The 15,178-nt window shown below is 43.4% G+C and overlaps 1 protein-coding gene across 1 annotated transcript; it reads right to left on the bottom strand.

Moving 5' to 3' along the window:
* Positions 1-2,089: 2,089 nt before the first annotated feature.
* On the bottom strand, positions 2,090-13,215 carry NEK2 (NIMA related kinase 2). Its single transcript, XM_054562856.1, has 8 exons — positions 13,120-13,215; positions 11,909-12,126; positions 11,140-11,380; positions 9,405-9,487; positions 8,565-8,691; positions 7,502-7,721; positions 5,900-6,025; positions 2,090-2,940 (listed from the first exon to the last, which is right to left on the bottom strand). The coding sequence occupies exons 1-8, from the start codon at positions 13,213-13,215 to the stop codon at positions 2,714-2,716; spliced, it is 1,338 nt and encodes a 445-aa protein (XP_054418831.1). The 3' UTR covers positions 2,090-2,713.
* Positions 13,216-15,178: the final 1,963 nt, after the last annotated feature.

Here is a 15,178-nt window from a genome sequence, read left to right as displayed (position 1 = left end):
TATCAGGGTGTGTTGTGAAGACTGAAATAAACTGTGGGAGTGAGGCATTTAACCAACGCCTGGCTTGTAATCGCTCAGTAGCAACCAAATGTCCCGGCTCCGCGCGAGGCTGATTTCTGGTCTAACAGGACCATAGCGCCACCTTGTGGTTACCGTCTCTCAGAACAGCTGGTTAATCCTACTCCAATCCAATACCGCTGTTCCAAAGCTGAAGGGCAGGTGGTGCTTAGTAAAGCTCAGTTATGTAAAGTCGGTAACGGTAAGTACGTGTTGGTGTCTCGCAGAGCATCTTCATAAATCTTAGAAGGAGGTGCGGGAGGAGCATCATTTGGGAGGACCCTTCCATCAAAGAGATCCCCTTCTGATCTCTCATCACTGTCCACACACTCCAGGGTTCCCAGCTTTAGGGGTGAACAGGCAACAAGGTTTTGTTGGCTTTAGAACAGGGCAAGAGAAGCATAATCAGAAGGAAAACTTAGTTTCAAAGCCTCTGCCTCCTCAGTTTGCTGTTGCACCCCTAATCACCACCTCTTCCAAAATGGTGACCCCCCCATTCTGTCTCCCTTTCCTTATTACCGCAAATTCCTATATAAACACTTATATAAATTGTAAATCTCATTCTGCGCCTCAGCACTACCATGCTCTATATGTGGCTCATTTACCATTTTTGTCTTATTTGAATGGAATCTCCGAGGGCAGGGATTTCAGTGTTGTTTTATTGCTATACCCTCGACACGTTAAACAGCGCCTGACTCATAGTACATGTTCAGCTGTTTGTTGATTGAATGAAGGAAAGACTGAAAAATGAAGGTGGAGTCTGAGACGGGAAAACTAGAGCAGCTCTCTCAGCATGCCCCTGGATTTAACACGAAAACTCATTTCTAAGGCAGAAAAGGAGCTCCCTGCAGACAGGGCTGGTTTCATGAGCTGTGACCAGCGCCGTCACGCAGGCCCCACATGTCCAAGGACCTGGCGTTCAGCGGGGCTGGGCGCTGGAGTTGCCTGCTCCGCAGCTGCAGTTTGGAAATTCTAAATAATTATATCTTTGAATTCATTTTGTAAGTCAAGTTCCATGGACAATAATGGTACATGAGTGGGGGCTTAGGACCTTAGGCCATCGCGCAATGTAGAAGGTGAATAGTAAAATCCATGCTAATAATTCAATTTTTTTTTTCTTCACGTTGAAAATTAATTAGCAAACACCACCACAATAAACAGAGACCTTGGAAGAAAGGACAAGGCTTTCTACTTACCTTTAATGCTACTTGTTCCCTGCTTTTTGAACATGGAGCCCCACATTTTTATTTTGCACTAGGTCCTGAAAACTGTACTCAGCATTTGTATCAAAGTGGTCATTAGGGTTATCTGTGGGTACACCATAAAGGCATGGTAATCAGTTTCTGATTGTGTTTGGGTAATATCAGTTGTCTTTAAGAAACTACATTACCAACTGGATAGTAAACCCATAATAAAATACCTAACAAAGGAGCTATCTTCCCATTATTAACCCCTCATAACTTAGTCTTATTAAGCTAAAAGGCTTAGTTAGCACTGCTAGGAGAACATCACATGAAATATGTGGTAGGCACAGCAAGGACTGCTAATTCCTATTAAAAGTCAGACTTAAAATATAATCCATCAAAACCAAAGTAAGTTTCTTTCAAGGGTCGGGGATCTATTCCAACAAATTTTAGATTAGATCGGGTTTCTCAAGCATGGCACCGGTGACATTGTGTTGTGAGGGCTGTCCTGTGCCTTGTAGGATGTTCAGCGGCATCTCTGGCCTCTACCGACTGCGTTCAATAGTACCCTCCCCCAAGCATTACAATTTAAAATGTCTCCAGATATTGCAACAGTCCTCTGGGGGGCAAAATAGCCCCCAGCAAAGAACCACTGGCGTGCCTGGATTAGCGAGATGGGCAGCAAAGTCCCATCACACAAGCTCCTGCGAGCACGCAGCCGGCTTCTCCTTCCCGCCCTCCGATGCCTATGAATCACACCCACACAGATGCCCTCCAGCTAAGAGGTCAGAAATGCAAGAGACACAAATATAGGAAAACTAAAGAATTCTTTTATTCAGTGAGGAGATGAGGAAATGACAGCCAGCTTTATATCGTTAGATAGAATACAAAGGAAAAAAAACACAAACATCACGGGAATGGGTTTTTGCAGGTGACAGATTTGCACTACAGAGCAATGGGATATCGAAGCAGTATCTCTAAGCTTGTCATGGCATAGTATTAGTGACCAGTTCATATCCATTTAGGTTTTCTAAGCTCTAGAATACTTAAAACCTCAGACTTTAAATTTTAAATCTAGACATGACCATTGTAAGCACACCACTCTGTCATTTAAAACTGCTCAGTAAATGCTACTCCCAGGTAAAGATTTTTGCCTGACATTATTTTCTCCGACATTCAGAATGTAGCATCTCATGTTCCAGTAGTAATCACACACAGGATTAAAAGCCCAACCAAGAAAGTGTCATTCTTTCTATAAAGTGTTCTTTTAAAAAAAAATAATAAACGTATGAACATTTTGTACAATTATTGCTGAAGAACAGCAAAGGCAATTCCAAAATAGCATGCTTACTGTACAAAAAGGCATGGCTCACAGAACCAGGTATATATATCACAGCCACAGCAATTGAATATCAGTCTTTAAGGGGCTGGCAATATTAAACACCACACGCAGCTCTGTGTCTCCTGCTAGGCTAGCGCATGCCCAGAATCTGTCTGCTTTTCAGCTGGTAATTTTTTTCGATGTCTGACAGGGCTTGAGCACGCAGCTGGGCAGCATGAAGCCTTTTTTTCAGATCTTTGCACTTGGCTTTGGAGGTGGGCTGACTCTCAGAATTCTCATCCCTCATGACATTCTCCTTACTCTCGCCACTGAAATGAACTTTCTTCTTAATTATCGAGGATGGGAGATCAAAAAGTGCTTCAGGAAGAAAAAGAAAAGTGATTTGAATTATTTGAACAGGAGTTCAACTCCTCCATGTTTATCACACTTATCAGTAATATTCTCTTTTAGTTCACATTTGAAAACTGGAACCTATCTTAGTTTCTCTGGCAGGTTAGGGACCTGTACGTGGTAAGAAATCAATCAGTCTTTTAACCCATTGCACTGAAAAAATAATCCTGGAATGTGCCAAATATCAAGAACAAATGTCTTATTCCCTTAACAATCAACTTTTCTCTTAAGGTTAAAGCACTGAGGATTAGGGGCCCAAATATGCAACTTCTGGATATCAACATCATTTATCTCTGTTCTTGAAAACAAGTGCCATTCTACCTAGAACGCATTGCTTCTAGAAAAGTACGGAAGCAGAAGCTCCTTCTTATGGAGAGCACCTACGGTGTTAGTCAACCATTCCAGACCACTGACTTCAAAGCCAATTAATCGACCAAACACTCTGCAAAAAGAAACTAAGCAAATTCAGGATAGAAAAGGTAAATCACGTAACAGTATAGTGAAAAAGGTGAATTATGCTCTTTGAAGCAAGTTAAAGAAAAAAAATTAAGAGGTAACACTATTAGCTATTGACAGACTACTTGGAGGTTGGGGACCTCTAAAATAAATTTAAAAATAAAGTAAATAATAAAATGTGAATTCCAGAGCCTTTTTATTTTTTGCTTTATATTCATTTAAAGGAAATAGGTTCAAACATTTATGAGCTCATTGTACGGGCCACTGTGGACCCAAGGCCCTATCCTACGCAGCCGGAGGAGACAGATCACGGACCAATAAACCGGCGTACGTGAGGGACACCTGTGGGTATGGGCTGTGGCGAAAAACGGTGCCGAGAGGGGGAACAGGAGGGCCGGAGGCGGTCACAGTGATGAAAGCCTCGTAAGAAGCTGACTCTGAGCAGAGACACGAGGAAAGCGAGGAAACAAGAGGCCACCAGGCTACCTGGAGGAACAGACTCCAGGGCAGAGAAGAAACACTGCCCTCCAACTGTCCCACAACTTCCTGCCTTCGGACACTGTTTCTGCCTCAAGGCACGCAATTGCTTTTTGCCTTAATTCCATTGTTTCAAACACACCCACCCTTATTACCACAAAGTACTTATGTAAATTGTACATCTCACTAATGGGATAATCCTAGAAGGTAAAGTGTTTAGAAAAAGAATTAGTATTTCATTAAGTAGAAGGAAAGAACTCATATTTCATTCAGTGGACTAACGACAGCTGTAAAAGAGAAGATGCGGCTGCTTATTATGTAGACTTTGATAGGATGCTCTTCTCTTGTCTGAATTTCACAGCCCAAGACACGGGGAGAGATTTCCAGCTGTTCTGGTTTCACAGTGGCATCCACTCCCACTGCTCTGCCGCTTATTTTAGGGCTCCAAATACTCAGCACTTTCTGTGCTCAGCACATTAAAATATCTCCTAGCCCCAAAGGGTACTCCATTCCTGTGGCTCCTTTTAAGTGTTTGCTGTGATTCGCATACAGGCGGACCCTATACCCAACTATGCGTCCTGTACCCAACTATGCGTCCTGCGGAGTGAAAGACTCCGTCCTTCTCTAGTGTTTTCATCCTTTGCTCATAGATTATCAAAGCAGGATGTAAACAAAGTCTTTCACTAGAAGAGCCACCCCTAGCAGGGCCTTTAGGAATTTTCATCAACAGGTTTCGCTCATGAAACCCATCCAGATAAAACTTTTTCCTCATTCTATCACTGTAATAATGGTTTAAGTCTATTTTTGTCTTTATGGATGATAGCGTGGAATCTCAGAAAAGCTGAAATAAATATTATAAAAATACTGGAATGGTGGGTAGAAATATTGAGGGAAAAAAGAAAATCTAAAAGAGTATCTTTGAACAGAGATGAAGCCCAGGCTTTATATAATCTTCGTTTCATTTACTTCTATTGCTCGTTTGAGTCCCATCACTTGTCTCTGTGAAGTTACTGTAACCCTTACACTACTTTCTGTCTGTTCTATTTACTAAACGCTGTCACCCTCACTGAAGTGACCAGACTCTCTCAGGTTAGCGCAGATGGGAGCAGGAGCCTTCACGCCGGCTGTCCTGCGAGGTGTGAGGGAGCCGTGAGGGCTCTGAATAAGTTTCACTGGAAAATTCAGATACTCAATTTTGAAAACCAACAAAAAACTTTTAAAAATAATTTCTGTGATAAAGAAATCAAAAGGAAAGATTGAATGCTTTGCATTTTTCGTGAAGGGTATGTTAAATGAGTGTTAGGGTCTCTGTGAAATGGAGAAAGCCTGTTGGCGTGGGCCCACCGGCATGTATACTAACCATATGTCACTAGAGCAGAGGGCTTGGGACACACCCCCACGAGACAGGGTCCTGGGAAGGCATGTGTGAGACCCTGTCTACACACACGCAGAGCACAGGTAGATACTAAACAATGGAATTTTGACAAATTCATGTTTCAATTTGAGTGGGTCTTAGTAAAGATCCAGAAGTGATGGCCTATTCTACAGTTGGCTTATCACACATTCTAAGCCATACTTTCCAGTAAGGAGGTGGCATCGTATTATTTGGGCTTGCGGCAGTAAGAAAATGTTAGACTCTTCCTTGGAAATGGAGAGAAATATAGACTTTGGATAATATACCTAGAGAAAAATCTGAAATGCACAGCATTTAAAAAAAGTTCTAATTTTAAAAAGTAAATATCAAATACTAAACACATCCCTTGTTTATAAGGTAAATAAACTTGAGGACTCATTGCTTCTGGCTGATGAAGCCAGTGAGTAAACCGTTGCTATAACAGTATGCTATTTCCATTGCAATGCATATATCCAATTAACTCCATCTTAACATATAAGATTTTGTAAATTAAAAGGGCTACCAAAGCCCCCGGAAGGCAACCCCGGCACTCTTTTCCTCCGGCGGCGGCAGCCCCCGCCCCAGAGCCGATTCCCATACCTGGCCCGCTGGCCAGCGAGAGGAGCTTCTGCTGCTTCAGCAGGCCGTAATTCTTCAGCAGGCCCTCCGCTCTGGCCACTTTGTCCTCGGCCAGTCTCTCCCGGACACAAAGCTCACGTTCCTTCTCTTTAGAAAAGGAGTGGAACAAGAAAAAAAAAAAATTAAACAGCTGGCTTTGGGTGTAAAACAATTTACATTTGGTAACCTTATTGTTTTTCCTAATCTCTAAGGCTGCCTTGCCTGAGCAGCGGTGCTTTGTGAAAGGTTTCTTCCTGTAAACCCAGGTCAATCCGACTGTGCTAGTTTGTAATGCAGTGTTTGTTGTATGTTGTCTTAGGTTTGTATGGACTGGTGTAAGCACAAGGACAAGGACAAAGTTAGCGTCAACCTTTGGTCAGGTTGTGTGGGAGTAACTCAATTGGGAAAACAAAAATCAATGATCTTCATTGGAAATGAGCAACAGTTCATCTTCCGGTTTTCCAGGTGTTACCTGGCCTCACAGTACAACCCCTCCTCCTTCTGGGTGAATGACAGCACCCAAACAGTGAGCTAAAAACCACAATTCAATCGGGAGCTACTTCTCTACATCAGTAACACAGGCCGCTATTTATTCATGGCCCAGAATGCAGCAAGTCCAGATTTCAGTTGCTAAATGAAATTACATACATTAGGGAAAATCGCAATAAAAAGCCTCTTTCTATTTTTTTTTTTTTGTCATTTTTACAGAATTCTTTTGACAGAAGAGCCCAAAAAAGGTCTCCAGGTAAGCATCAGTTGTACCTCTATGGAAAGCATCTGTCACATTACAACACGATTATCACAGGAGGTAAAATATTACCGAATGCATCGGACGCTTTGTAAGTACATTTAACCAGAAAGAACATGAAGTCTGCATTGGGCTTAAAGCCGCAAAGCGAAACCAGGTGAGCCCTGAGGGTGGCAGGAGACGTCCCTTGCTGCTGTGCTGCCTCGCATAAGTCTAAAACCTGGCAGCAGCTGTCACCTTAGTGGACTAGACAGACTTTCAACAACAGAAACTAACCAGCACCTAATCAGTAATTGCCATCAGGGTATTTATAAACCTAGAGTATCTCGTATCTCTACATTACTGAATTGCCTGAGCATATTTAGTCCTATATACCATGGGATTTTAGGCCTGGACTGTGTTAGATCAGCCATATCAGAAGGTAGAAGTAATGGTTATTATGGAAGGTAGCAAATTCTAAGATCTGCCCTTACAATGAAAATACCACAGGGTATATCTGTTAAGAAACAGAAAGTAACAATAAAGTATAACGGCTACATCAAAGTATAATGTATGTATTGAAGTATAAAAAGACTTAGTAAAGTACAGTGACTACTGTGTTAGGCACCTCCCAGGTGAGAGCCCAGCAGTGCAATGATAGCAACTGACCTCGGAGAAAGAGCGCAATGGGAAGATGCCAGAAAGCCTGACTTACATATTTTACAAATTACACTTTGGTTTCTCAAGTATTCATAAGACTGTTCTAACAAGGAATTCAAACAGATTCGCATGCACACCAAGGTCGCCCCCCCCCGCCCCCGTAGCCCCCCTCGCTCCGCCCCATCACGCAGACTCACGCTCGAGTCTTTCCTCTCTTGCTTTGAGGGCTCGCTCTCGTTCCTGCAATTGTATTTCCTTTAGTTTCAGCTCACTGAACACGCGGCTGGACTCCTGCAACTTTTCCGGTTCTCCTAACCATCGCCCCCTCCTCTCAGGATTTTTTCTTTGCTCTTCTGCAACCAGGTCTGCTATCAAAGGGCTCTCCAGAATTTCTTCAACAGAAGGCCGATGGTAATCCTGGAGAGAAAACGTTCAGTGCTACCCTCAGATTTCATAACGGAATACTCATCCTGAAAGAGCAGTGACGTTAAAACGGATGGGCCTTAACCACCTGGAAAAATAAGTTCACTGGTGACTTTAACTATGAGATTCTGGGTCCAAATGGTAATGCAGATTTTTACTTCCCTTTGCCTCCCCTTTAACCTAGAAGTTTCCACCCCCGTGCAGGTGCTCGGTAGCATTGCTGGGGTCTGTTTTAGGTCCCCTCTAAACTAGACTAAGCAGGATGCTCTCACAGACCTAATCCCATCACGTCACCTGTGTAAATCCCACAGCATTTAACTTTTCCATCAGCCCGATCCCTCGGACACCTCCCCCGCCATCCCATGGCCAGATTTTGCCCCCATAATCTCTGCGTTATTTCCTTGCTACTCCTTTTAGCCGCCCCCACTCCTCCCCTTCCTGCCCCTCACACACCTCTACCTCTGGTTTCTAATCTTTAAGTTGGAGCCAGAGGCAGAATAATAGAGTCTCATCTGTGGCCCCTTCCATACCATCTGCCACGTTGAGGTAGGCAAGGACAAGGGAAACCTGAGGGTTTGGATGCTTTCTGCGATCTTTTCTCGCTCCCAACCATCTGTTAGCGTGGCAGTGAGTGGGAGAAGGCAAAGAAAGCACAGAGGGGAGGCCAGCAAGGGCATGCAGTTTGCCAAATTTATATACGTTTTCACTTGTATTAACAGGGTAGATTTAGCTAAGGAAATATATTGAAGTTTCTTCAGTCTCATTGCTTTATGAGAGAGAACACATACTCTGAAACTTAACTGCGAGATAGAGACCAAATAATCTTACAATCTTTACCTTCAAATTTAACATCCTTGTAATAATGTCATTCAATTCATCAGAGTAACGATATGGAATTCGCCTGAATTTGCCTTCTCGGATCTTCCCAGCTAATTCTTTCTGGTTGAAAGCTGTAAATGGAGGCCTGGAAGGAAAAAATTAATGTAAAAATGAAAATATATTAGGAAACAAATCAAGAGCACAATTTAAGCTCCAGTTTCTATTTATGTTCCCACTTCATAGATTTTCTTCTATAGCTAAGTTTCCCAACCTTGGCACTACAGACATTTGGGGTCATATAATTCTTTGTTGTGGGGGCTGTCCTGTGCCTCTCAGTATCGACGTTTCTCAGCATCGCTGGCCTCTATCCACTGGATGCCAGCAGCTCTCCCTAGTGTAACAACCAAAAATGTCTTCAGACACTGTCAAATGTCCCATGGAGGGCAAGACTGCTTCCTCCTCCTGGTGGAAAACCACTGCTCTACGGAACAGCTTAGAAGGGAGAAAAATGAAAAGAGAGAGAAAATTGAAGTGCTTTCTTAGTCTCCAAATCGCCAGTCTTCCCCGGATCTTCGTTTCATCTCTGTTGCGGGCCTACCTATTTGCTCTCCCCCTGAGCTGGGCATCAGTCTAACAAGGAAGCATCTAACCAGGTTAGAAACTTGAACAAGTCAAGATCCAGCCTCAGGGGTTATATTATTAATAATTTTTTTACCAGTCCACATACCTTAATTTTAACCCAAGGTACTATTCTTTCAGACTTGAACGTGCATGGATGGTCAAGCAACCGAACCCAGTGAAAGGTGACGACCCTCTGAGTCCGGACCTCGACTAGAACTCTGTCTTCATTATACTTACATTAATGCACACAGTTCATACAGCAAACAGCCCAGTGACCAGATGTCTGATTTCTCATTGTAGGACATGCGACTCATCTGTTCCTTAAGGGGGGAAAAAGGTAAGAAAGTAGGAGGAATTAAAAGCTTATTTTGTCTTGAAACATATACTTTATCTTCAAATTCTTAATGGAAAAAGACAATGATCCTATCCTTATATACTTTGTCATATGTAATTCATTCACTTATTTTTCCTTCACAAATGTTTATTGATACTATAGGCGAAGCACTGATAATCAAAGGTGAGTATGAGAGACCTCTACCCTCATGACATCTGTAGCCTAGAAACTCCATTTTAGAAGAACCAGAGGAACTTCCAGAATAACCAATACATACAGCTAGCCCACATTTAAATGGATGTAGACATAAATGGCTAATTGAATTATTCAGTTATATTTTTTCCTTAGTCTACTGTATAAACGATACCATCTAATATTCTCGTTTCCTATTTTAATTGTGTGTCTGTCTTCCACACTTGCAGCAACAGTCTGCCGCAGCGCTTATCTCAGCAGAGGGCACAGACGCAAGTACCAAAACGTTCACGCGGCTCCTCAGTGTTTTAAAGTCCAACAGGTGAGTCTGATACCATTTCCTGGTGCCTCAGGGAAGGCTGAACAGATCCAATTACAAGGGCAGGAGGGAAAAGGAACAAAAGAATTGTGCAGGTTTCAGATTTTCCAAGAACCTCTTCTGGGATAATTTTCCTTTCTGTTAAAGGCGTTCTATTAGGAATTTGATCTAGTAAGAAAATAACGCTGTTCTGGCCATGTCTAATCTGAGTGAAAAACAAAATCATTAATACAAAGTTTTATACTATAGTCTTAACAGAACTAAAAAAGATTTAGAAAAGCCTGAAAATGTTTGTGACCTGCTAAAAAAATCAACTCCTCTCCACCTCTATTTGCTCAGATTTCATGTACAACCCGCGAGTGCCAACGCTTATTGATGCCAGCTCTCCAAAGCCATCAGGCAGGACCTGGGGAGCTGTAAATGGTTCATACCCTTCGACCCAGCAGTTTCATTCTGAGATCTCCCTGCCAAGGAAATAACCAAAAAGGAAGAATAGTTCATATGCATAGCAGTGCTCTTTACAATTTTGGAAACAAAATATTATCCAGCAATAGAGGAAACAGGAAAGTAGATAGACTGCAGCTCCCTTGTGGGAAAAGGCAACAACAAAGAATACAAAAAGTTAACACTGTAAAAACATGTTATCTGAAGTGACCCTTCTGAGCCCTGCATCTCCATGCATAAGAATCCTCTCTACGAGTCTGTTAAAATGCAGAGTCCAGACTGAAAAGTAGAAGGAAAACAGTGCGAGGACCTGTCCAGAGACCCGAATTCACTGGATTGGGGCTTGGGCCAGGACTCTGCATTTTGAACAAACACTCCAAATGAGTCTTGGGACCAATGGCACTTTGGGAAGCACCACTCTTGAGGCCAGAGACAAAACCTATTTCATCTTTGCAATCTCCAAATCTAGCGCATGGCAGTCATTCAGTAAAAGCCTGACGTGACTCGTGGATCTAGAGGAGTTTAATGGTCTGGCGATCCATTTGGAAAAAATATAAATTTAAAATGAAAGTGTTATTCATTCTTGGCTATCGGATATTACTAAACACAAAAATAAACTTCTCCTGCATTTGAATGCTTAGCACTAAAAGGTTTAAAGAGTATCGCAATCCTGAAATACTTACAGGAGACATGTAATAAGGTGTGCCAACAAACGTTTTTGCGAAACTCGTATCGTGATTTAATATCCTAGCTAGCCCGAAGTCTCCAAGCTTAACGTTTTGCTTGCCATCTAGGAAGACATTGGCTGGCTTCAGATCCCGATGTAGCACGGTGTGACCACCATCACTTCGTCTGTGACATTCCTTTAGGGCCAGAGTCAACTGAGTCATCACTCGAAGAACAAACTCTTCATCTAAGTACTGTCTGAAACCAAAGCAGTTACACAGCATGGAACTTCTAAACCAAACCATTACAAAGGTGGGATAATGAATTATCTAGTTTGCAAACTGTACAAATAGGGAGATATCATATTTTGATATGAAATATGGGTGTTCATTCACAAGGCATTTCCTAAAGTTCTGTGGACCCCTCCCCAAGCACCAGAACGCTCTTCCACATTACTAAGTACTTTCTTCCTGATGCCAAAATAGGACGCTTAACAAAAGCAAAAGCAGGCCCTTTTTCAGCTTACATTTAAGAGACTAACTTACCTGTCCTGGCTGCTGTAGCTCAATGGGTTGGATGTCAACCCACAGACCAAAATGTCACCAGGTTGATTCCTGGCGAGGGCACTCGCCTGGGTTGCTGGCCAGGTACCCAGTTGGGGGCCAGGTCCCCATCTGAAATGCCTCTCTTGCACATTATCTTCCTCTCTCTCCCCTTCTCCCTCCCTTCCCCTCTCTCTAAAAATAAATAAAATCTAAAAAATGTTTTCTTAAAAAATTAACTTACCTTTCCTTGGTTCCCTTTGTAATTATGCTAGCCAGGTCCCCTCCCTCACAATATTCCATCACAATGTACAGTGTTGTATTGGTTCGGTCAATAATTCGATCATAGTAACGGACGATGTTGGGATGTTTCAGTTCACGAAGCAAATTCACTTCGGAAACAAGCATTTGTTTCTCAGCTTCTGTCATGGAGCCATAGTCAAGTTCTTTCCAAACTAATATCTGAAATATGAATTTCCAAGGTATGAATGAATTCATGACACTCAAAAACAAAGAATGAGAGCTCCAAAATGTAAAAATTATAGAAATTACTTCTCTATTAAATAGGTCATAGAGTCATTATCATCTAATTTCGTCCAGTGAACTTAAGGACCCCTGAGTTTATTTCCAAAATCGTCCTCTAATTTTTAAGCAGGAAATAATGTAATGGGACAGAGGGAGATGAGGCACATTAGCCCTCCCCCTCCCCTCAGTGGCTTTGGGGGAGATTGGCAATGGCACTTTGGTCAAAGGTGAGACAGAAGCAAAGTCCCTGACCATTTCAAACAGCCAAGCCTTTCCAGGGTGGAACACCTGAGCCAAGATCCCTCCACCATCAGCCAGGCAGTTTCCTCTCTATTGTTTCCTTCTGAATAAAGCCTACCTACACACATGGGAAATATGATCCAATAATCAGAATAAAGAGTATCTTAAATGAGTTCTGACTGCAAAGCATAAAGCTTCAGGTTCTTGTGGCCTTGCCCCTTTCTCCTATCCAGAGCTCTACTCTTTAAAAATAGCTCAGAAACGCTGGCCAGGAAGCTCAGTTGGTTGGTTTGGAGGTCCTTCCAGGACACCAAGGTTCCGGGTTTGATCTAGGTCAGGGCATGCACAATAAGCAACCAATGAATGGATAAATAAGTGGAACAACAAATCGATGTTTCTCTCTCTCTCAAATCAATAAATCTATTAAAAATTTTTAATTTAAAAAATAAATTAATAAAAATAAAAATAGCTCAGGAGTCAACTACCTAGCACTAAGGGAAGGCCCCTTAGTATATCAAAGCAGGAAAAAGAGGACGGAAATGGGAGAGAAAGTGAGAAAGACAGAAACATATATATAGCAAAGGACGCAGTCTCCCCTCCCTAGAAAGACCCAGTACCGAGACACAGATCGCCGCTGACGGCTGGCGAAACCGCAGCAGGGGCGGGGGCAGGAAAGGGGCCCGCACTCACCTTACCGTCGCTCTTCCTCCGGATCTTCTGGCACCGGCCATAAGAGCCCGTGCCGATGGTGTGCAGCACCTCGTAGTCTTCCACCCGGGTCGGCATGGCAGGGATCGCCGCAGGACTTCGGCAGATCACGCCACAGGCGCGGAGCTGCGCCCCCCGGCCCGGACACCCCTCTAGGTCACAGCGCCTGCCGCCCCAGTCCCCAACCCGGTTTAACCGTCGCGGGCCCTGGCCTCGCAGTCTATTGGCCCACAGTGAGATGGCTCCCCCTCTCTGATTGGCTACGAGGACCACAACACCCTAGGCCTCTTGGGAAGTCGTATCCATAGGAACTGCGTCGGCGTCTAAGTCGGCGTCACCTTCCTATCACTAGGGAAAAAGAGGTGGAGCTAAATCAAAAGGAGGGCGGGGGATAGGAAGCGGCCTTTGGCGGGTCTCTTTGACTGGGCCCTCTGGCTGAAGTCGCAGAGGTAACCGAAGTCCAGTGACCTCTTCTCAGACTTTTTTGCACACTGGTTCAACCACCTGCTTTCTGACCTCTGCACTGTGACCCCTCTCCCAGGTTCCTGTACCCTGAGTCTGGGCGAGATCATGCCGAAGACTTAGTGAGAGCTGAGTCCAGAGATGAAAAGTACAGTCCCTGGCTGAAAAGTACAGGGACTTAAAGTTTACCCAGGTCCCTGACAGGTATGGCTCAGGTGGCTGGGCGTCATCCCACTAAGCGAAGGGTCACCAGCTCAGCCAGGGCCCGGGTGCGTATGAGAGGCAAACGACTGATGTTTAATCTCCCTCTCTTCCTCCCTGATCTTGTCTCTAAAAAAATAAAGTCTTTAAAAAAAATGAAGTTTACACATGACTTCTATGACTGTCATCATAGAGAAACTTCATTTTTGAACACCAAGTTCAGAGATCTGGTCAACATACAGAGGATGTGTAAAATCCCTCCAGACAGAATGTGTAAGCCTTTGACGTTTTGGGGTCCCCACGGGAATTGTGGTGGCTCTAAGGCAGAGATAGTCGGGTTCACCTTTAAGACACCTACCAAAAGAAAAAAAAACCCACGTACTAAATAGGTTATCCCGGGTGCTGCGCACATAACTGACAATAGTTCATGGAATGTAGCGCCTCCCGGAGTCACGGGGAAACCAGCGTTTCCAGCTCCCCCAGCCAGATGGAACAGTGCAGCTTTTACCTGGGAGAGGGCATCCGGAGGCCTCCCTCCAGGGTTAGGTGGAGAAATCTGACCGTTACCAGCAGACTAGGGATTTGGCAATGCATAAATAGGTCAACTTTCTTTAAATATCTGTTTGCCATGGGAACGAAAGGAACTTCATTTTCTATTAATAAGAATTACAAACCTCTTTATGTTAAAAATGAGACGTTTATTACATGCACTGAATATAACAATTGGAATTGCCAGCCAGGAGAATTTTTGAAGTAGCATTCAAGGGCACCGTCTTACCTCAAGGGAATAGGACCAATTTAGGTTTTAAAAGTTATGTAAGGAGCTACTACTGGCTAACATGCCATTTAATTGGCATTATATATTCTTTTATTTTAGTACCTCTTAAAAATTGACATCCGCGGAGCTCTTTGGCTGGCCTGCCCCATATCCAGTCCTTGACCTGCTCTCTGACCACTCTTCCGCTACTGTGCTTTGCCCCGATTCCCCAAACCCGGCACAGTTCCTCAGCCCCCACCGCCCACCACCTCCTTTGCATCTGTTATTCTATTTGTCTGGAATACTGTCCACCACCCCACTCCCTTATTTGCTCTTCCACGCAGTATATCATGTCTGTTTAGAGGACACACCTTATCTCTCAGGATCCATTGCCAGTTTGTACTCTGAGAAGACAGCTAGCACATGACAAGCAACTTCTTCATGTACATTGTTCACAGACCGCTTTGTATATAAATCACACTTAACTTGTTTATCACTACTTGTTTACATGGGTCTCAACTCGAAGTAGCTCAACTCTAAGCTTCTTGTAGCCAGCATAAGTCCTATAATAAAGGAGACATGCAATAAATCTTTGTTAAATAAAAATATGAAAAAGCAGTT

This window comes from Pteronotus mesoamericanus, unplaced genomic scaffold, assembly GCF_021234165.1.
Source record: "Pteronotus mesoamericanus isolate MK-2021 breed Mesoamerican mustached bat unplaced genomic scaffold, CSHL_Meso_final scaffold_705, whole genome shotgun sequence".
NCBI lineage: Eukaryota > Metazoa > Chordata > Mammalia > Chiroptera > Mormoopidae > Pteronotus > Pteronotus mesoamericanus.
The sequence above is the reverse complement of the archived record's forward strand: the minus strand, read 5'-3'. Positions and strand labels throughout refer to the sequence as shown.

Bases quoted from the DNA above. Each gene is read 5' to 3' on its own strand.
- NEK2 (XM_054562856.1), bottom strand. From the start codon at position 13,215: ATGCCGACCCGGGTGGAAGACTACGAGGTGCTGCACACCATCGGCACG. The intron at 12,127-13,119 runs GTGAGTGCGGGC...TTCATATTTCAG, and splicing joins GGAGGAAGAGCGACGGTAAG to ATATTAGTTTGGAAAGAACT. The intron at 8,692-9,404 runs GTAAGTATAATG...TTTTCCTTCCAG, and splicing joins TATGAACTGTGTGCATTAAT to GCCTCCATTTACAGCTTTCA.